Raw genomic sequence first — 23,059 nt, forward strand, 5'->3', positions numbered from 1 at the left:
TGTTTACTCAGTAATTAGGAAGATTCAACAAACCATCAATATTATGTTTAAAAAGAAAATAGAAACAATTTTCTCAGTTTCCCCCCCCCCAAAAAAAAATAAAAAATTTTCATCTGAAGCCACCAGGTTTATTGCTGTAGCGGTCATGTTGCCAAGTGCATAGAAAATCCCAAGACTGGGCTGTGAATTTTCAGACCGAGTTCCAGCATGCCTTACTGTTTTAGCAGTCACAGGAAGATCGCCAATATCTAGACACAATTCTTGTGGCCAAATTCTGCTTTCATATGTGCTTATTTATCTCCCATTGTTTTCTTAGATATGAAAACTACCACCACAGCACACTAAATCTGTTTTCCCTTTAAGCTAGGTAAAATTGGTGCTATTTTCTTTTTGCATGCTCATTTCCCCGTAATAGTTTTGGGGATTGTAACTTGAAAATATTTTTTAGAAACTCTTACACGAGTAAGCAAAACTGCCAGTGTGGCATCCTGGGTTTTTAAAAGGCCGGTTGCAGGATTCTATGTCTGTCTTCAAGCAAGCGTAGCTGTGTAGGGATGCGTGTGCTCACTCTTCCTGCGTGGGTAGGGTTGTGTTACTGCTGCTCCGGTTGCTGGAGCACTATGAATATTGCAGTGATGGCTGGCCAATGCTGCTCCAAATTAGGGCTTTATAGCAAGGCTGGTTTTTTTAGTAGGTCTTGTTTTTTTTCAGGCTTTGGTTACACCCAGTTTACTTACTCATTAGGTTTCAGTATGTAATAATGTATTTCTTTTGATTTGAATTTGAAACTCCAAATTTAAATACATTCTTTTAAATAATTTTATCTACTGTGGGGTGTGCGTGTGCATAGGTATGTATCTACACACCCCTGAAATAGAATCTCTGTTCTGTGGCTATTTTGTATGTAAGTTTTGTACACACTTTCTAAGACAAATTAATAAAACATAGCATTTAAGTAATATCTGACATCTTCATACATATGTAACTTTCAGTTTAATAACAGGAGTGGAGGTCTAGTGAATATGCATACAAAAGCAGAAGCACATCTCATGTGGCTGTTGTAGACCATTAGGAATACATATGTAAAGACAGCCATTTACACTGGGTAAAGAGGTACAGGAATTTTTCAATTTAAAACATGCTGTTGTTAAAAGTCAATACACGAAGCATAGCTATCCGACATTCCCATCTCTTTTTACTCAGGCTGCAGCTCACCCAGGGTGATTAAGTAACAAGAAGACCATATGGAGTATGTGGTGTTACAACTCAGAGTTTACGTGCTTCAAGTGGTGTTTAAGCAGGTTGCTGCAGGCAATATGCAGGAACATGTCATCGTGCTAGCTTTTAAGTATTTAATCAATATGCTGAAAGAGAAATATTGTCAGATCTGACTTAAAAGTTTCAAAACATTCCAAGATAGATATTTTTAAATGTATTGACAGTTTTATTTAAAATTAATCTTATTTATTAAACGTGGCTTTATATTGTATCTTTTTTTTTCTTTTTAAAGTGAAATACATGACTGTTTTCTGTGTTTTCCCATTTTACCTTACTTAATGAAACACTTCATTCACGGAAATGCAGCATTAGGAATACCCCAAATTATTTTGATGGCCCATTTCTGGTTAGACATGAACCCCTACCCTTCTCAAAATAACACGATGTTTCTTTTATGTTACTATCTTTGTTAAAGTTATGTATGCAACAAAAAGCATTTTGAAGGACAAATTGTAATGTTGACATTATTTTCTACATAGCGTGATTTTGCAAAATACGAGAACCACTTGGAAAGGACCTGTGTGTATCTTCATGTGATGGATGTGACTGAACCATAAAGATGACCTCTTCTCTCAGTCAGCCGGTTTGATCCACACAATGCCAGTGCCTTTCCAGAATCTGCTGCTCAGATTCCAGTACTTTACTTTCTGGTCCAGTCATGATACACTGTTTTTCATTTTAATGCTGGAGTATTTGTTCAAGTCCATAGATTTTGCATTTTTAATCTTCCTTAGAACAGTGGTGAATAATGGCCCTTGGCAGGAGATAATGAAATTTTCTTAATTTATATTTTCAAGCAGAAGCTTCAATTGAAAATGGCATCCTATGGCCTGGAGACATAGCTCTAGTGCAAGTTTCAGGGGAGCTGTAATAATAATGCAGTGCCAGCGGTGACGGGGAATGATAGGACAGTGAAGAAGTAATTTAAGAAAGAAAAGAGAATGTACCAAAGCTTTATTGTAGCATATCTAATGATCTGCTGAAGATTCCCAATAGCTTTTGGAGCATGACAGGAGAAACTAATGTAATCTTGCCAAAACAGAAGCCCCTGCTTAATCAGCAGAACAAGATTATTGATTAAAACACCTCACACAATAGATTGCACATGGAATCTCATCTCCATACGTTGCACGTGGAAAAGTGCACTAATGAGCATATGATAATAAAAAACGAGCAAAAGCAATTTGTTGGGAATTGTACAAGTCAAGATTAGAGTTGAAATGCAAACAAATTATCATGGCAAGTGCAGCTGTCCTTAAAGCTGAGCACAGACAGAATGGATGCAGCAGGGACACGGCTACGCTGTGAGCAGAAGAAGGTACTTGCTAACAGGCCTGCTGGAGCTGCTTTACTTTCCTTTTTTTCTGTATTCATCTGAAATGTGAAAGGGCCATTCCTCATTTGCACAGTCTTCTTCCTGAGGTGAGAGGAGTTCAGACATTGTACTGTAACTGTTAATTAAACACTCCATTTGATTTTTAGATTAGTCTAAGTGATGCATCTGCATTATGAAAATGTAACCTTTCTTCATTCATACTAAAATACCGAAGAAACTAGTGTTACGAGTACACAATTGCTCCTTGCATTTATGAGAACGGTGATACTTTCTACATTTCCCCTTGCAAAACTCCTGCCGCTGCTGGCACAGGAACCTGAACTGCCATTCCTTCAGTGCTACAGTTAGTCTTTTGCTAAATAGGGTTTCAAATTTAATTCATATATTACCTTTCCTAAATCAACTGTTACTGGGTTTGATTAGAGTTCTTTGCAGATCTGCTTTATTTCCTTGTAAATGACAGTCAGTGTATCATAAATCTTTGTGAATATTGTGAATGACTTAAGTGTGAAGACATTTCTCAGTGTGAGAACATACGAATTATAAGATTGGATATAAAACCTGAGAATTTGAGTATTTTAACATATGCTAGGGAAGTATGCAGTTAAGTAGATTACAGAACACTTAAAAGGTACTTAAAACCTACAGAACACTTAAACACTAGATTACAGACACTGATAAAGTATTTGTGATTTGACTTCTTAAATTTGCAGAAATTAGAGCTGGTTTGTATCATGTTTTCATGGGAACAGTTCTAAAAGCATTTAAATAGATGGACCAAACTAATAGTATGTTATGTAGAAAAAATAATGTTGGTTAAAATTAATGAGGGACTTGCCAGTTAAGGTTTATGAGGTTTGGATTATATTTTTCCCCCGATGGTGTCTAGGCCAATTTTGCAAATCGCCAGGTACTTCATTTCCACTATAGTCTGGTTTTGGATAATACCATGAAGTGGGTGCACTCAGAAAGGGCTTGCCCCTTACAAAAAAAAGTGAAAATGTATCACAGGATTGAGCTGAAGGCTGTAACAGTGTAATATCCTCTTCTTTGGGCGTAGCGTAAAGGTTTCTCAGAATTAGGAAGCTCTGCTATGGCAGTGATGCAGTTGCTTTAATAATCTGTAGCCATGTAGGATATTCTGCTGTTTAGTGCTATTTTGTGGAGAATGGAGTATCTTTTGTCCGATACACCATGAAATTCAGTGCCTCTTATCTTAAAGAAGCTAAACGGAAACCTTTATCTGTTTGTAAAACGGTCTTTGCAGGCAGCAGCAGAACTGTAGGCCAGTAACTAATAGAGAAGTTGCTACCCCTGGTTTTACAGGGGGAAAAACCAATGCAGCAGGCAGAAGACTTTCATTTATTCAGAGAACGAACTGCAGTAGTGTAAATTCCCTGAATTACTTGTCTCAGAACTACTTCTACCAAGTCCACTTACTCTTCATCTCTTCTCTCTAACCCAGGAATTGGGATTGACAGCTGCTGTAGTTGCTGGTGGTGGTTTTTGAAGGTTTCCCTGGAACTGAAATATGACCACTAACTATGAAACAAATAGTTACCTGAATACTGACTTTTTAAAATGTGAATATTTTAATCAAGCACCTTTAATTTGAAATCTTAGAAGTGCATAAAAATCAGAACCTTATGTGGAAATTAACTCAGATTTTATAAAAGACAACCAGCAATGCAGAAAAATCAGTGATTTGAATGTAAAACCTGCAGCTTAAAGCACGAATCCTTCTGTTCCTCTAGTTATCCAAGTAATTGCACTTCTTGGGGAGGTGTTGGTGTGCTTTGTAGCACTGCTGGGTGCTGCAGCAGTGGGCATAGCTCGTTGTTTTGGAATAGGAGTCTCCTTCATTTTGGCAGAAGGTGACCATCTGCACAGCAGGTGAAATCTCGCATGAAGAAATAGTCAGAAATTTTCAGACAGTCACCACCTTCCTGTAAACACCACTCAGTGCCTGAAGTTTGATGCTGGTACTTACTGTACAAAGAAAAAAAAATACTGCCTTTTCTTCTGATTTATTATTATGCAACCTTTTGGTACAAACATGAAGCTCTTCGTTTCCTGACTGACGGCAACATTATGAGTCTTTCACTGGAGGAAAATGAAAGGGAAGAAAACAACTTTTTGTATGGAAACAACCGTCCATCTTTTTCATAAGATTTACAAATACTGCTAGTAGAACTTTTTTTCCCACAGCTAAATATGACCTTCATGAGTTTCATTCTCAAGCAATTTCTCCCAATATGTATCCATTTTATTTTGTAACAAATCAATATTTCTCTCTTAATTGCCACTCATTCAAGTGTAAAATGGAATTTTTATACAGCTCAAAGCTGTGGAAACCATTATACTGAATGATGCACTATGCAAAGTCTTTTTGTAGGAATTATTTTGGCTTCGGTGTAAGTTTTTCATTAAAGAAACAAAAAGAAATTTAAGGAAATTACTTACAAAATCTTAAATCTGAGGTTTTCTCATGTTGATTAGTCTGGCCTGAGATGTGTGGCGTAAAAATTCCCGTACAGGGTTTAGAACAGAGACCTATGAGGTTTTGGGCTGTGTTGCCTTCTGCTTTTACAGCCTCCTCCTACACAACACATGAGAGCAGCACTTTGACCTTGGTGTGAGTACAAAAAAGGGACTGGATTGTGCATTTTCAGTATTACAGATTCAGTACAGTGATTTTCTCTGCAACTTGGGTGCACATCTCATCACTTCAGCATGAGTCTGAAAGCCACTGGATGCATCACACTTGTTCCAGACTGTAATAAACTGCACGAGCTGTTGCAGTGAATGATGGTGTTACTGGGGGTGGCACGGCGTGACCTGTGCGATGGCTGTACAGGGAACCTGCCTGCGCTCTCTGGAAAGTCACTGCCACAAGCAGCACAGAGGTGATAGGTGAATTCCTCACCATCTATCTGTATCCATGGTTGCTCATAGATATAGAAATACCTGGCAATTTCCAATTAGTTCTGCAATTATGAGTCTTATGAGGCTAGAAATAAGTAGCTTAAAGAAACAGGGGGGGAGGGTGGGAAGAAAATAATTAACTGATCAAGTCAGAAGAGTTGTTGTTCCTGTGTTTGCTCAGCAAGAGGCACAGCATAATCTGACCAGCTGTATGCTAGTTTGATTAGTATATAAAAAGGAAAGTGATTTATATCAGAGTTCTCCAGATGCACTTGCTCTGCCTTTTATGAGGTAGCATGAATTATTCTTATACCTGTTGACAATGTACAGCTGTGGAAAACCACTGATACAAGATAGATTATTTTAGCTTGGGATGTGGGGATGTGGTATTCAGGGCGTGTGGGAAGTAGTAGAGTAATAGAGAAGTTGATGTACAGCTGGAGTCAAAGGCTAGACTATTACTTTGGTTCAGACTTCTGTTACTCAGTTTGCTGACAAACAAAACTAACCCCTGAGAAGATCAGCCAAGCTCTTTTTCTTTTAGTCACCAAACTCTCTGACCTTCTTTTTTTTTTTTTTTTTTCTTCCGTTTCCTTCTGACTGTATTTTCTATATTACATTTTGACCATCTCTTCAGGGTTAGGTGGTTGTTTTTCCACTCTGAAATTCCAAGCTTTTTTTTCCCTTTTTTTTTTCTTTTTTTTTTTTTCCCCCCCCTCCTCCCCCACCCCCCCCCCCCCCCCCCCCCCCCACCCCCCCCCCCCCCCCCCCCCCCCCCCAATGAATAGTAGTCTAAAATATCTTGGTGGTATTATTATTTTAAAAAAGAAAATCTTCAAAACCATGACATTCAGTGGACCCTTGTGGTTAGAGGCTTTGTTATCAAATTGTTCTCTGTATCAAAATGCATTGGCTTCCATTGTTAAGCAAATAATATATATGCTTCAGTGTCTTCTCTAAAATACATTTTCATTAATTTTTTTGCATTTCTTCCTTTTAACTTTTTCTTATATACTCAGATGGTCATTCCTTACGTCTTCCTGTAACCTAACAGAGGAAGCTTAGAGTCCATCAATTGCTCCTAAAATAATTTAAATGGAAATGCTAATGCTCTTTGTCTACAGTAACTATTCAACCAAAATAATTTCCTTGAATCACAACAAAAATACCTCTGAGATGTAAAACCATTCAGCAGTATGTCTGTCTCTGAAGATGGAAGGAATTGCTCATTTCTGTTACTGTACATTTTTCAAAAGCACATATTTTTTCATTTTGTATCATCATTACATTTTCTTTTGATTTTATTGAACACTAGTATCAAATCAGTATATGCTCGGAACAACCGTCTCTACCAGAGGGAATGAGTAACATCTCCTCCAAACTTAACAGTGAAAAGCCTGAACTAAGATACTGTCTTGAAGTCTTATTTATGGACTTTGATGTAGTATTAATTAACTTCGTTGTCGTATGGGTTGGACTGCCCAAGTGTAAAGAGAGTTAGCACTGAATATAGTACTTTAGTATGAACTTGCAGATTCAGTGTAATTTTAAATTAATTGGTTTGCTTTCTTTTCCCATTACAGGTGCAACAACCGAACACAGTGTATAGTAGTTACTGGGTCAGATGTGTTTCCTGATCCTTGTCCTGGAACATACAAATATCTAGAAGTTCAGTATGAATGTGTTCCTTACAGTAAGTATAATCTTTTTATTCTTGTTCACTTCCTCTGGCCCTCACAATTAAAGCTGGAGTGCTGTTACATGGAAAAGAAGCATATGTTTATGGCCCACAGACCCATTATGCATGCAGAGCACTTGCAGACTAGGGCCTCCAATTAGCTTCACGAAGTGTGGAAAGAAGCCATGGTGTGGTGCTGGCCAAGTGTCTGTCTGTGTTCTTAAGTGTTTGGCTTTTAAGGCTACTGTTTTTCCAGAAAACAAACTCAAATTAGCTATTCAGTAGGCCAGATAGAAATTTGTACTTTTGCCCGCTACCAGTTGCTGACAAATTGGCTTGGCTCACAGACTTCGAAAGCAGGAATTGACTTCAATTTTAATCATGATCTACTTGAAAGGCTACCTGCTGTTGTGCTGACTTTGGGTGCGTAGCAAAACCCAGCGCTGACACTCAGAGGCGAATGCCCCAGTTGTGGGACATTGTAAGAGGACTTTGTGCTTCCGGGGCACATTATAAGTGAATGTAGATTCAGAGTAAATAATTCATCAATAAGTTACTGAAGTTGATTCTTAAAAGCAATGGGGAAAAAAGCGAGAAAGAAAGGTTCACTTCTAATGTAAAGAGAAAATGTGAACCGTGCCTTGAATCAGCTGCCAAAACAGAATTTTTCACTGAAAACAAAGTAAATACTGAAATCATATTGAGATAGAAAAAATTGAAGTTACGGCTACTTCAGCAGTTTTGTACAATATTCTTTCTAATGCCAGAATTCAGTAGCTTTAGACATACTTCTTATTTCCTTGCAATAATTGATGTTTTTTTTCATTGACATGTATGCATGTTTAGAAAAGTTCTGCAGATTCAACAATTTTAACTGGTTTTGCTTTCTTGTAAGGTCATTCTTTGCAGTGACTTCTCCCTCGTCCTGTAACTCAACAGAGAAATAGCTGTGTTTGCAATGGAATTTGAGCAGTGCACTGATCATTCCCTTAAGTTATTATTAAGCGTGAATTTCTTGATCTGCAGTAATCCTTAACCAAAGTCACATTTTCTGTTGATACAGGAAACAGGCCAAGTCTGAGATGCAAAAACACTGTGGTGACAGTATATATCCAAAAAGGAAGGAAATGAGTTCTGGCATAAGCAAAGCTATGTCAAAACTGTCCATACTGTTTCCTGCACAATTTTAAAATTTAGACTTCTTACACCAAAATAATAATACTCTGTACTGTTTCACCACATTGAACCTTCACTGTTGTTAAAGGCCAAACACAGATCATCTTTTTTCTTCATTTCTGCTGTGTCACTGTGAAATGGTTGCTTGCTGATTTTTTATTTTTTTTCTGTACCATTTGTAGGATTGGAAGCCTACTGCATACAGTGATCCCTAGTACCATTCCTCCTGTGTGTAGTATCGGTGGCTTGTTGTAACTGTTCTTCTCGTGCCACTTTTGAGGAGTGATGATGTCTTACTCCAATCTAACCAAAGTTTTGTTCCACAAAAATCACTTTTGCTTTAGCGCTATTTTCATTCCCAAATTCTCTGAAAGGGGACAGTGCATCTGATTCCAAACCATGAGGTCAGTCAAATGGCAAGAGGTTACGTTTCCAGTTCCAGTAGGCTAGCTCATAGAGAAAAAGTGTAATGTGAATAATGTTCAAACACAACTTTTTATGCTGTTTTAGGAAGAGAAGTGTGGATATGTTCTACCGATTGGGTATTGCTATCTACAGGAATCTTTTCTTTTCCAGTTTTCAGAAGTATAGTGCCACAGCGCGGCCTACCCTGTGCTCTAACGTGTAGTTATTCTACTTCTAAAATGTTTATTTTTGTTTACTGTCAATTGCAATGGCCTACCATTTGTAATTCTGTGTCTATCATAACCCAGGATTCTGGATACTTCTTACTTTTCAAAGTCTGTAAGTTTTGGAGTTTGTCAACTGCAGCATGTACAGTGGTGACACTATGCCCAATTCCAGGACCATAGGAGGCAACACCTGTCATTACCAGCAGTCATTAAAAAGGTTGCTAGTTACTAAAATCAGTTTTGAAGTTTGATTTCAATCCACATTGTGCTTCAGTAGCAGTTTTGACTGTTGACCGTCTTTCTTCCCTGTCCCACAAAGCCTATCTTGGTATTTTTCCAAGTTTCTTTGACAGAAACTCCAGTTATCAAGTCTAATTTTTTCCTCCCTTACTTGTTCCAGTGCTCCATATCTAAACGTACGGAATGGCTGAAATCATTAGGTTTACAAATAGCAGCTGTCCCAGCATAAGAGACTTATTAGGAAGGTGGATAGGCTTTTGTGGGTCTAGGAAGGAAGGTTTTTAGTGATCACAGCACTTCAAACGAAGGTTGAGTTCTGGTTCTTACTTTTCCTGAACTTCATTCAGTTACTGCAAGAATGCAAAATTTACTGTGTCGCACTGTGGCACCTTTCAGTCCATGAGAGATTACAAATAGCAATTGTACAGGTTTTGTGGTAAAACTTGGAAGTTCTTACACACTGGAGTTGGTGTCACCCTTGTACAAAATGCAGTTTATGAGCTCCTCTTATGGCTTGCTGGCCTCCAGAAATACATAGCTGCTTTGTTGATCATACATATTAATTGAGCTTTCTCTGGGTTCCCTATTCATCGCCCTCATAAGAAATTATTTAATAAAAAAGCTTCCTTTTTTGCATCTGAAAGTGTAGACAAAAAATACCTATTGAGATACTCAGTTGGATCTCCAACAAAACTAAAATTCTAGACAAATTTGATAGGCATTGCTAAAGTAACAGTGTTATTGATTAAGTTACAAAGAAATTGAGAGTACCATACTTGACATTTCTCTCAATTACGCTGCACAATGTATGTTGACACTTCGACTGAATAACAGAAGTCAGCCCTTTCATAAATAAGAACATCAAAAGTACCATTTTGTACATCTGTGCATTTTTATTTTAAGCCTTTTTTGGACTCAGGAATTCAGTAGAAAACATTTTAAAGTGTTTTATTCTCTCTTTGTCTGCATTGATTGGACTTTGCAGCATTTGTTTATTTCAATAAGCCCATCTGTCCCTGAAAAATGTACAGCTGTACACCAATGCAGGCAAAGCAGACATGCCAGTAATGATCTGAGTTATCCCTGTCTTTTTCCTCCTCTCCTGTTATTAATTCTAAGCAGGTACATTATCAATATTGCTCTTTGGCAAGGAATAAACTCATGCATAAAAGTTCACAAACAGAATCATCTGAAAGCCATTAACACTGATTGTGGAACCCAGGAATTCACCTCAGAATACATCTTCTGTTTACTTGGATAACTCAAGAATTACAAATTGCAGAAAAACAAGTATTATACCTAAAGACGTATAAATGAACAAAGGCTTGGAGAACTACTGCTCATTTTGAGGCTATTAACCGCCTCCCACTCCCCCATAAAGTTTTGGAATTGTTCCCTGAAGAAACACTAGATCAGCTCAGCCAATACCGTTCTCTCAAAATAATCATATGTAATTTTGTTAAATGAAACTGAAAATCCAAAACTTTATAGGAAACATACAAATACATTCTTCAGGATAATACTGTAATACTGAAACTGTAATAGCTGTGCAAATAGTTTTGATACACTTCCTTGATATCAGCAGCTACTGTTACACAGATCGGTACATCTGACATTTTCCAGGTCATTTTATGTAACTAAGGGAGCATACTGCAAAGGCTACTGAGTATATGAAATAGATTTTATTGCGAATAATTATTGGAAAGCTATTTACTAGCTGGACTTCAGCTATATGTCTTCCTGTAACATGTTCCTTAAAACTTCCTTGGGGAAAAATTGCTATAGTAATGTAACTTCGTTAATCACGTTCGGTTTATGTTTTCCATGTACGGTAGTGGGATGGATATTTGTTTTAAACACTTAGTATGACTGTTCTTGCATACTAGCTTGCTGTTTCGGGCTTAATCGATGATGCTGGAGAATATCTGAATGAGCTTAATGTTAATTTTTTCTTCTCTTTTCCTCTGGCTTACTGTGCTTTTGCTTCTTTTTTTCTAGATGATTTGCTTATTCCTTCTAGTCTGATTTTACAGTTACAGACTAAGAAGTGGCAAAAGTTCTCAAGAATAACATTCAGGAAAACAAATAAAATAAAGCCTAAGGAGGGCTAAAGGATGCAAGCTGCTTTCTTTACAAGAAAAAAAAAGCAGAGGGGTGGCTGGGGCGAAGATGGGAGAAGGTTTAATAAGCACACATACAAACCTATAAAATTAATATACTGCATTTTGAATTTATAATTATCTAATTAATATGTATATGTGCACTCGCACATATATGATAATGTGTCACTTAAAAACCAACTTGATAGCATTATACTTTGAGAAGAAGAAGAGTATGTATAGCATGCATTAGTAAAGCAATTCATTATTTATTCAGGTTCACTAAGTGAAACTACATGCCAACCTATCTGTATTGCCTCCTTAATCTACTAAAATGATTGATCCATGTTCACTTGTGTAACCGTAGAATCTCTCTCCTGCTAGGTTTTCCTGTTGTCTGTTTCTCTTTATCCAATATAGTGCAGTTCTTATTCTCCCTATATTTAGCGTCTGTTACTAATTTAATCTTTAGATTAATAGTCAATTTATGTTAATCTTCTTTCTTTTTTCCTTGCACTTTTTTATTTTTCTTCCGATGCTTAAAATAGAAGTGGAGCAAAAAGGTAAATAACGTATACAGTCCAAACCCCAGCTCCTTGTTATGTGCCTTATGGATGTTAACCTCTTCCCTTCCCCTCCCCACAACACTCTTATATTATGATAATCAGCAGGATCTCATAAGTACACCTCATAAAGAAGTCGACTGTTTGCAATAAAGTGACTTGGCTGCTTAAAGTAGGTGGCGGGGTATAGTGTCTGAAATACTTGGGCTGGAGGGAAGACTCCCTTGCTTTTTTCTCTCCCTTTCTCTTTGTCTTTCTTTCCCTCTCTTTCTCTCACCCTTGGGTAATTTCTTGTTAATCAAGTGTCATCTTGCCTGGCTTCCAGAACCCTCTCCATAGCATGCCATGGTTACAGGGTTTCCTGGTCTGTTTCATTCATTGCTTTGGTTGTGTTTTGTTTTCTCTGCTCCTAATTGCTTTCTCTATATACCTGATGATTTGTTTTGTTCCTTTATTTATAATCGAGGCACCTCCTTTTTCAGCCTCACCACTTCTTAAAGTTCTAAACAAGTCGATGTGATCTTTTTTTTTTTTGACTGAAATGACCTAGCGCACTGCTGCACACCAGTTAAAAGCTCTGGAGCGTTAATGCGTACTCACTAAAAGTCTTAAGACGAAAATGCAAGAGTAGCTCTACATTTTCAGCTGTCTGTGTATGCCATTGAGCCTTGGTCTGTACTAGTGAAAACAGTTCCCATCCACTCTCCATACTGGTACAGCAAGAACATGGTAACTTTAAGAAAAGTGGATGATAAAGGGTGATAATTGCATTAATTATAACATAAGGTGTAATCTAGTGCCAATTAAATTGATTTTTTTTTCTTCCTGACACAGTCATTATGATTTACCTACCTTTTTTTCTTTTTTTTTCCCTTTTTACTATAAGACAATCTTAATTTGACGTAATTCTTGTCTTACTTCTCTCTGTGACTGTTAGTTTTTGTTTGCCCGGGGACGTTGAAAGCAATTGTGGACTCACCGTATTTATATGAAGCTGAACAAAAAGCAGGTGCTTGGTGCAAAGATCCTCTCCAGGCTGCAGATAAAATATACTTCATGCCATGGACTCCATATCGCACCGATACTTTGATAGAATATGCTTCTTTAGAGGACTTCCAAAACGGACGCCAGCAGACAACATATAAACTCCCAAATCGAGTGGATGGTACTGGATTTGTGGTGTATGATGGTGCTGTCTTTTTTAACAAGGAAAGAACTAGGAACATAGTAAAATTCGACTTGAGGACTAGAATTAAGAGCGGAGAGGCCATAATCAATTACGCTAATTACCATGACACCTCTCCATACCGATGGGGAGGAAAGACTGATATTGACTTGGCAGTTGATGAAAATGGCTTATGGGTAATTTATGCTACAGAGCAAAACAACGGCATGATAGTAATTAGCCAGCTGAACCCCTACACCCTGCGTTTCGAAGCCACCTGGGAAACGACATACGACAAGCGAGCAGCATCCAATGCTTTCATGATATGTGGTGTCCTGTATGTAGTGCGGTCAGTGTATCAGGACAATGAGAGTGAGACCGGTAAGAACGCCATCGATTACATCTACAACACCAGGTTAAGCAGAGGCGAGCACGTGGACATTCCTTTCCCCAACCAGTACCAGTACATCGCTGCAGTGGATTACAACCCTAGAGACAACCAGCTGTATGTGTGGAATAACAACTTCATTCTGCGATATTCTTTGGAGTTTGGCCCACCTGATCCTGCCCAAGGTAAGAATTTGTTTTTTCTCATTTTTGATCTCTTTGTACTTCCATTCAGATACCTATGTTATGATATCTTTGGTCCTTGATTTAGCTCTTGGCAGAAAGGCGAGGAGGGGTTCTTTGTGCCATGCTCAGCAGCACAGCATTACAGTGATGCAAGGCAAATTTGCAGAACCTTTGAAGAGAGATACGATTATTTTATTTGGTTTACAGGCTTGTGCTTTCTTTTTTGTTTTTTTTTTTTTGTTTGTTTGTTTTAATACAGGCATGCAGCTTTTCTGTGTTTGAGAATGAGATGGGGAATCGTCTATTCACTTTACACCATTAGTCAGTTTGACTTCTGTAGCTAAACTAAGTTTGAGTTCATTCACACTGAGCCAGAAGCCTGTTCCCATCCGTTCAGTGTTACCTGACTTCTGAATTGATTGCAACATATATGTAGACCTTTTAACTTCTTGCCACCAGCAGTTGAGAGCATTGTCTGCTGGGAGGTCCCAGAGGAGATCTATGGGGTTAATGTGCAATACCAAGCATAAGTTTTTTTCCCACAGCCCTATTTTCATGGTTCCTAATACCAGGATAGACAATTCAATTATTATTCAATTGGTTATTATATATTATTCAAATGATTATTCAACACCTTTTTAGCAGGTTTCTCAATAAGTCCATTACAATTGCAATTCAGCTTACTTTAAGTTTGGAACAAGTACCTAAAAGGAAAGACACTGAAAAAAAGAGGAAAGAAAAACGGAGGTCTTTAGGTCTCAGAAATCCCTAAAAATTATATGAACAGGCACAGCCACATAGTAACATCTGCAGAGAGTAAATACCAAGAGCAGTGCTCCGTGGCAGAAGATGCACGCAGGAAGGAACAGAATGTTGATAAGCTGCTTTAGCAATGGAGGTAATACTTCACTTCTTTCATCTAACTGGTATGCGTGTTTAGCAGCCACTTTTTTCTACCTCAAAAAAAGTAGTAATAACGGCTTCTCCACATGAAAAGTAGCTATCCTGCTTCGGCAAAGCTGATTCATGCACAGCAGTGCGATCTACATAGTGTGCGCACAGTTATATCAGCATACATACAGCTTCTCCAGGTACAAAAGTACATAAGATGCAGCAGAATGAGGCAGTTCAGAACCAATACATTAAGGATCTCCAGAGCCAAGTGGCAATCTGTCCAGTCTGTCTCCCAAAGACCTCCCTGGCAATACATGGCCAGGGTTGAGGCAGGTTCCAGGTGTTTGAGGACCGAGCTCCAGCTGCGAGGGCAGCCGTCTTGGCAAGCTTTGCTCACTAAGTCAAGCTAGTCCGTTCCCCAGGGAGGCTTAGGGGCTGCACTTAGCAGAGACATACCCACCTAAGTAATTAGAAAAAATGGAAAGCTTTCATATTCATACATTCTCATCCATGTCATTTTCATTCGGTTTAACTGTGATGAAAAGGCATTTTAAATTCTCCAAAGCTTTAATAGTAAGAGGGGAAAATGGAGGTGCAGGCTCTAAGTAGCTTTTGCAGTACAAGCAGCTGCCATGAATGTGGCAAAAGCTAGTCTTGAAATCATTGCATTGAAGGAAAAGTATTAAGGAAGAGCAGGGAGAGAAGAAAAGGCTTTGTGTAATGCTTCCTTTGCTTTAGCAAACCACCACAGGTCTCCAGTAAGACATTGCATAGTGTTTTTATTATGAGAAAATCTCCAGGATCCTAAGTTACAGCACGTGTGCTGGCCACATCCCATCTGATACCAGAAAGAGACCTGGGCATCCACCAGCACCCCATCACGTTCCTATGTTCCTTGCTGGCACGCAAGACAGGGAGAAATAGTTTGTTCCAACCAGACCTAGACGAGAAGGGGTCCAGGACACACTGCAGGGTGCTTGCCTCTCAGCTGAGCTTTTTGCCCATTCACCCGTGAGGACACAGAAGGAATATTTTTTGAGTGATTTATGAGCTTGGGTTTTAAATGTGTTACAACATCAGTAAATGTATTTTGATTATGCCTTTCTAAAATATAGAAACCATATGAAAACACCAGGTTTGTGTGAATATGTGATGCATTTATTCATGAAAGGTGTTTTTCCTGATATGAAGCCAATGCCCAGTATTTCAGTGTTGCATGGATCTGTACATAGCAGATCTAAGAATACGTTTCAGTTCATTTCCTCTTTTGCCTAGGACATTTGCCTGTAGTTAAAGACTACTACATTAAAGGAAAAATTACCTAAAATGATTGTCCTTGAGATGTACTGCTATAAAACCAAGAAGAGATTCTGTACAGTTTCTAACTCTATATTTTATTTGTATTATATTCTCAGTTCCTCTTTGTTTCGGCATAAAGTCTGTATAAAATGAAGATCAGTCCTTCTGTTGTTAGACAGTTAAAGGATCTGTATGTGTAATAACACACTTGAAGTTTTTTTCATGTGGAATGAGATTAGATTTTCAGCACATTAGATGAAGGACATTTTTGTGTTTCTTTTGTTCTGGTTTGGTTTTTTTTGTGGTTCACTCCGATTTCTTAATCATCTACTCAAAGACACAGGTGTTAGGATAACATTCTTTAAGTCACCTAACACAAGAACCTTCTTTTAGTGTCTTTTGCAATGGTACTTTAATATCAAGTATTTAATGGTGTCATAAGGTCAGTGCCTCAAAATTGGAAGTCATGGCCTTTTCTGTTCGAATGGTTAACTTGGGACCATTGTGGGAAACTCAGCAATCTGTATTCCTTCTGTTGCCGTGGGAGCAATAATGATATATAGACACACACTGATTCTTTTTTTTCCCCTCATCTATCTGTCTTGGCTATCAGTTCTTCTCTACACCATAACACCCAGCTACCGAGCGCTTCAAAAACAACAGTCTTTCTTCCTACATGAAAGATGAATTTGTCACGTTTGAGTCACACTTTCGAGCTCAAGGGTTTACATTTGCTCCCAGGGCCAAAATCTTGGATTCATCCATGACCCCAAACCTGCCTTTTTTTCTCTTTGTTGTTTCTTTCATTTTAAAATCTGCCTGTTGAAACCTCTGAAATACCACTGTAATTAACCTAATGTTGACCTTGCCCTTGCTGCAAACCTACACTGTTTTCTCCTTTTGCAACTGTCCATGTTATGTACTCCCCATATTCTTATTTTCTTAATCTTCAGGAGAACTCTTCAGATCTCTAGAACTGCAGATGCTGCAGCCTGGCTACTGTTTTACCCTGACAGTGGGGTCTGCTGCCCTTAGAATTCCCCCTTAACCTCATTCTTCATGTGTTGTTTTTTTCTTCTCTCTTCTCATGGGAATTATAGTACATAGATGTAGAAATGGTTTTCAGACATACAGCTGACAAGTACCACTCAGGTATTGCAGAAGAGCACATTTTCTAAGGGTAAGTGTAAAAATTGCATTTAAAAATGAAAACTTTATTTTAGAAATAAAATAAAATATATTAGGCCTTGCAAAAAGCCACTATGAAAATTTGAAACAAACCTGAGGTTTTATATCCTTGGTAAATTTACTGGATATGTCCTGTAATTTTCGTTCTAAAGGAGGTATCTGAGGCACCAAATGAATCCTCGCTGAAACAGGATTTTTAAAAGGAATTTTAAGTTAAAAGACCAGGAAGAATGAAGAGAATTTTCCCCCTAAAAAGTGAATATGAGCATTACATTTTAAGGTTTCCTTGGTAACAAAAAGAAGATAAATCCTTTTGTTCTGTGTTAGTCCGTTAGGGAGAGATTTCATCTACACTCATCCCAATTTGTGCTAACTGTGCAAACTGTTCAAACTGAAGTTGTCTCCCCCTTTGTACCATGATACCCATCATTAAGTTTTATTGGATCACTGCAGGAAAATATGGATGTTGTGAGTGTGGACAGAACAAAAACTCAGAGAATACTATCACCAAGGGCTTGAAATAATAGGAAACTAGTGCGACTAAATCTTTGTAACACCAAGAATCTACGACGAAGTCATGCAGCAAATTGTTAAGTAAATTAGATCTTTACTGTTATATCAAATCTGATGCACTACAGGTTGATTAAAGAGTGGTTGTACAAGTAAAGACAACATAATGGGGACCAGATAGCACAGTTCTTGATCATAGATATTTTGCTAATTTTGTGGTGTATTTGTTATAAATTTCAGGGTGTAAATTTATAAATGGCTGTGTAAACATTTGGCTTTCGACTAAATGGAATTTGGCAGGGTCAATAGAGTACGGGCTAGCATAATAGCTGGAACCTATAGGTAATTAGGTGAGTCCTAGCAACTTCCCTGCTAGTCACTGAAGCATGAAAACAGGCACACAGTGGTAATAAGCAGAAAGCAGGGAAGTCTGGATTTGCACAGGCTTCTGGTCTCCATTGCTTTACATGGCAGCTCAGTGTATGACACCTTTTGAAAACGAAGGCAGGCACATTGATTTTCACATGTCCAAACACAGTGAAATACCTCACCTATAAGAGCATATACATTTAACTGCAAAATCCATGTAGCTGAATTCTAATATTACCTAGATGCCAGAGATGAAAATGGGACCATTAGTGTTTTCAGAAGTGGCACATTATCTGGGCATTTCAATACAATTTTAAATCCAAGGTTAGAGTTGTATTTTGGGTGCCGATTTTTTTTTTTTATTTGGTTTGGTTAGGGGTTGTTAAACTGTATTTTATGCCAGTTTAGAATAGAAACCTGTTGGCAAAGAATACTAGATAGCTTGTGTGCATTCTCAACGTCTGCTCTTCACTGTCAGTTGGGGAGACAAAGTTACTATTCCCCTGCTGTCCTAGGCAATTGTGTTATGTTTTTTATAGACATCACACTGTTAAACAGGTGTTAAGTTTTACTCCAGTGGTGTCTTCATTTTTAGAAACAGATAGTGTGCATAACTGTTTACATCAGCTGTTAGGAACTGCATGAAACAAATGTAAATTAATTACCCTCAACTTGAGTCTTTGAATTTACGTCCTATGGCTCTTCTTTTATTTTATTTTATTTTATTTTATGAAGACTGTCTTCAGCTGATAATAATACACACTTATTCTTAAAAAAAAAAAAAAAAAAAAAAAAAAAAAAGGAAGAAGGCACAAGAGGTTTTCGTTTTCTTCTAGGCTTGTTAAGCCTAATCAAAAAGTCCAAAATAGAATCTCACATTGTAAAAGTGGCTTTCTTGGTGTTGGACAAAAATTACATATCTTCAGCCTTGTAGAGGCTCACCCCTGCTGCTTGGAACAATAGGTTAATAACCTCAACATGGAGTATGTTCTTCTTTTTAGTTTCAGTGTATTAATCATCACTGCCATTATCTTATACTGATAAAGCACTCTGCAAGACAGTGCATGGGAGCTCACAGATGCCATCACCCTCAGCTTTCGGAACAAGACACATCAGGTGGTAGCAGCTATCATGTGTCTTCTTGCAGCTTAGAAGAACAGCCTTGCAGATTAAGTTCCCCAACAGGTCATTAGAAACAAAATGATCTGCCTTTTAAAAGCTACATGTATTCCTTAAAGTGACGTGTTGGATCATTTCTTATTTTTTCAACCTTCTTCTTCCCCAGACTTCCAGCACTGTCTGAAGTTTCCTGGTACATTCTTAAATATGCTAACTTGTCCTTTTTAAAATTTAATTCAAGAGAAAATCTCTTAGAAATTATCTGTATTTTTTTCAGTTTTGTGGGAGAAGTTGTCCTTCTAAAATGTGAGATTACAAATATATTTCTAAAATATGTACTACTACTAAGCTATGCAGGTCATTTTTGAATCGTAGGTGATATGCTTTGAAATTTATTTCAATGGGTAGCATTAAAATTGTTCTACCTAAAGTTGTGTAATGACGGCAGGATATTTCAGCTCCAGGTGCAGCACAAAATATGTTCTGAAAATTGTTACTTCAGAACTTCAGAGAATTGTTATGAATTCTTACAGTGAGATTTTGCTCATGAGATAAAGCTATCCTAAACATTATAGGTTTTGAGTAGTAATTGCAATAATGCTAATACACATTTCAGTGATTAAGTATGTACTAATTAGCACGATATGTTAGGGGATGGATAGTAATAATTGGTTGTCCCCTGCATCATTCTCCATCCCCAGCAGTCGCCCATTCTCCAGGACCTGATTCAGCAGACATTGCCTGACACTTCTGCAAGTGATTGCAAATGCTTTTGACAAATGTTAATTGGGAAAGCACTAGAAGGCTGGATGCATTGTAATCAAAAGAAAATTACAGCAGTTTCACAAGATGTCAGGCAAGCACCTGCAGAACAGATCTGAGGATTTAAATAGGTTTCATAGTAGCTGGGCTGCACCACAAGTCCGGCACAATTACACAGTGTTGAAGCAGCCAAGAATGAGACTGAAGAGAAGACAGCCGCTGAAGTTGTTTCTCGTTTTTGAGCAAAAGAGGGATGAAAAGCACATTGTTACATTTAGTCTTTAAAAACAAATCACGATGTTCAAAAACTCCACTCTAAATTCATATGAAAATAAAAAGATAAATTCAGATTTGAGACTACGTATTATAACTGAAATACAATTGAAAAAGGATTTTGAAATAAATGTTATCTGCTGACCTGCTGAAAGTTAATCTTATTCAAAACACTAACTTTAAAAACATCTGCTGAAACGAAGTGAGACAGCTCTCCTTTTGTTTTTTGTTTATGATTTAATTTGGAGAAGTTGCATTGTCCAGTAAGTCAGGGTTCAAGGGCCTAGCAGAAGAAAGAAGAAAGAAAACAAGAAGCCACTTCATCTACTGAAGTTAATCCTAAAAATATCTTAATTGATTTCTATATCTCAGTTAGGATTTAAAAAATAGTTGATGTGATCTTTATTCTCAGCACAAGGATCTGTGCTTTTGTGTGCCTATAACACACTGTTAACACTAATGAAGATTTGGAAATAAATAATGATAAGTCTTTCAGTTGCTTTGCTCACTTGCATTGTTTCAGTCATTGCTCAGAGTACATTTGAAGGCCATGAATAGGAATTCCAGGCCGTCATCTCCACTAGCGTTAACTGGTATTCTCTCTCCAAAGCCCGAGCCCTTGGCGCAGCTGGGGCTGCACCTCGGCAACACCCGCCATGTGCCCCTGCCGTGGGTCACTGGAGTCCCAGGCAGAAGTGATTTGGCCTAAGCTGATCCTAGTGTTCCATAAAAGATTAAACTAGGCACTTGCCACTGGCTTGAACAAGTTGTGTCTTCATACCTGCTTTTATCAAAAAAGGATGTTAAGGCCTGCAATGTTCGAACATGAGAACACCACGTACATGCTAGCGCTGCCTCTGTTTGGAGCTAATCGGGCATGCTGCAGCTTTCTCAAGCAGAATGACTGCCGGGTAGGAAGATGTTATCGTAATTATTTTCCTGGAAGGTGTGTACCGAGTGACTTGAAGTTTTGGGGTCTGTCTTTTAAAATGGTCTCATTAGTTACAGCCCACTGCCTTTGTTGTTAAAGCTGGACTGCATTGTTTACGGCACACTGATTCCAATGATTCTGTCTATTGAGTTACTCCTGCAAAAGTGATTAAGTAATCTTTAATTGCTTTAAATGTGCTTATTATATACTGATAACTCACTAGTACTGCCTTTCAGCCTTTAGAAATGTAACTATCAATTTTTATTATGGAAGGGATTATTTGGAGAATGTGCTGAAACATCATACTTGGTATGAGCTGGGAGTATAAAAAAAAAGGAATCAGTCAAAGTTGTATCTTAAGCACCCAGAATAGCAATAAGAAAAGAGTAATTTTAAGATAAAGGAAAGGAGACACCAGAGAGTCCTTTAAAACTACATAAATAACATGTAAAGAACCTTTTTTTTATATAATTCTGAATTCACTGACTTTATTATTACTCTAATTTTCTCTGTGCAGTGCCTACCACAGCAGTGACAGTAACTTCTTCAGCAGAGCTATACAAAACCACAGTGTCAACCACTAGCACTACATCACAGAAAGGTCCCATAAGCACAACGTTAGCTGGAGGAACAAAGGAAGGAAGCAGAGGACCCAAGCCGCCACCACCCGTTTCCACAACCAAAATTCCACCTGTGACAAGTTTTTTCCCTTTGCCAGAGAGATTCTGTGAACCGACTGAGGCCAGGGGGATTAGCTGGCCTCAGACACAAAGAGGAATGATGGTCGAACGCCCTTGTCCCAAAGGAACACGAGGTATTGCCTTTAAACATATATCTTGATTTCAAGTAGACATTTCAAAAGCAATGTGCCGCTCTCTCATGGTGAACTTTTTGGTTTTTTAAAATCTCAAGCTGTCTGTCACATGATTCTTTTGTTACTCGGAGAACGCAGTATCTACAGGCAATGGTCAAGTTTTAATCTGCAAACAGCATTTGAGCGTAGCCGCAGAATTACCTCGTGCATGCACTTTTGAGAATCCAGGTCAAATTCTAGGGCTTTGCTTGAAGACTGTTGTGAAATATGCTTACAGCTGCCTTTCTCATTATGAGCTCCCCTCTGGATGAGCTCCAGGAAAAATCAAGGGCTTTTTGTTTGTTTGCAGAAAACGTCTGGTACTTTTCACTGACTTTTTTATTGCTGTTTGTAATCTACATTATTTCCTTACGTTTTTGTCAATTATTGTCAACTACTGCCATTAGCGGCATTCAGAATTTAACATTGCTTAGGAGCACAGTGCAGCCGATTTCCTGAATGCATGCAGAAAAATGGTTTCCATTTCACTGTAGTTTTCTACATCTGTTGTAGGAACTGCCTCGTATCTCTGCGTGGTCCTAACAGGAATGTGGAACCCCAAAGGCCCTGATCTTAGCAACTGCACCTCGCATTGGGTAAATCAGCTGGCTCAGAAGGTTGGTTGAAACCTTTTCATCTGGTGTACGCTGGTGATTAAGGATTTTAACTCCGAGCATTAATAATTTGGTTTATTGAAGCCGTCTTTATTACTCTGTGTTCATTTAAAGTAGGAGTTACGTGTACTTTGTGTGCAAAGCCCTGGCCAACAGTTGGGCTTCTATGTGTGTTTGGGTACACTTTCCCTCTCAGTTCGTGTATTGAATCTGTGATTACATGGTTTTATCGCTATTTAAAGCAAAGGAGCTTTGCTGGTGTTCAAAAATCAAAAGGTATATTTGCTTAGTAAATCAAATCTTCTAAATCACACAGCAAAAACTGTGGTATACAGCAAGGTTTTTTGGTTCAGCAAAAATTATACTGTAATAAATGGATCTTTGTCTGAATGCATTAACAGTATGATTAGAGCACAGAGCCACTTTCTGTGTTTTCCCTCCCTACTGAGATTTACTAAGTTTATGAAAACTTGATAATTTGTTGTCAGTACCAGGCTACTTGACTTTCAAATGCCTCAAGCGCTAGTATGAACAAATAGATTTCTTACTGTCTGATAATGGCAGTAAAATAAAAGTGAGGAT

The 23,059-nt window shown here is 38.1% G+C and overlaps 1 protein-coding gene across 17 annotated transcripts in view; it reads left to right on the forward strand.

Moving 5' to 3' along the window:
- The window catches only part of ADGRL2 (adhesion G protein-coupled receptor L2), a 404,716-nt gene that overhangs the window by 344,322 nt on the left and 37,335 nt on the right, over positions 1 to 23,059 (forward strand). For all 17 annotated transcript variants that reach the window (XM_080406960.1, XM_080406962.1, XM_080406961.1 and 14 more), the window contains 4 exons: positions 7,123 to 7,232; positions 12,865 to 13,665; positions 21,528 to 21,824; positions 22,377 to 22,480. In XM_080406960.1, the coding sequence (XP_080263086.1) occupies positions 7,123 to 7,232; positions 12,865 to 13,665; positions 21,528 to 21,824; positions 22,377 to 22,480 (1,312 nt within the window). The remainder of the gene's footprint in view (positions 1 to 7,122; positions 7,233 to 12,864; positions 13,666 to 21,527; positions 21,825 to 22,376; positions 22,481 to 23,059) is intronic.

The sequence above is a fragment of the Falco punctatus genome, assembly GCF_963210335.1.
Source record: "Falco punctatus genome assembly, chromosome: 11".
NCBI classification, from domain to species: domain Eukaryota; kingdom Metazoa; phylum Chordata; class Aves; order Falconiformes; family Falconidae; genus Falco; species Falco punctatus.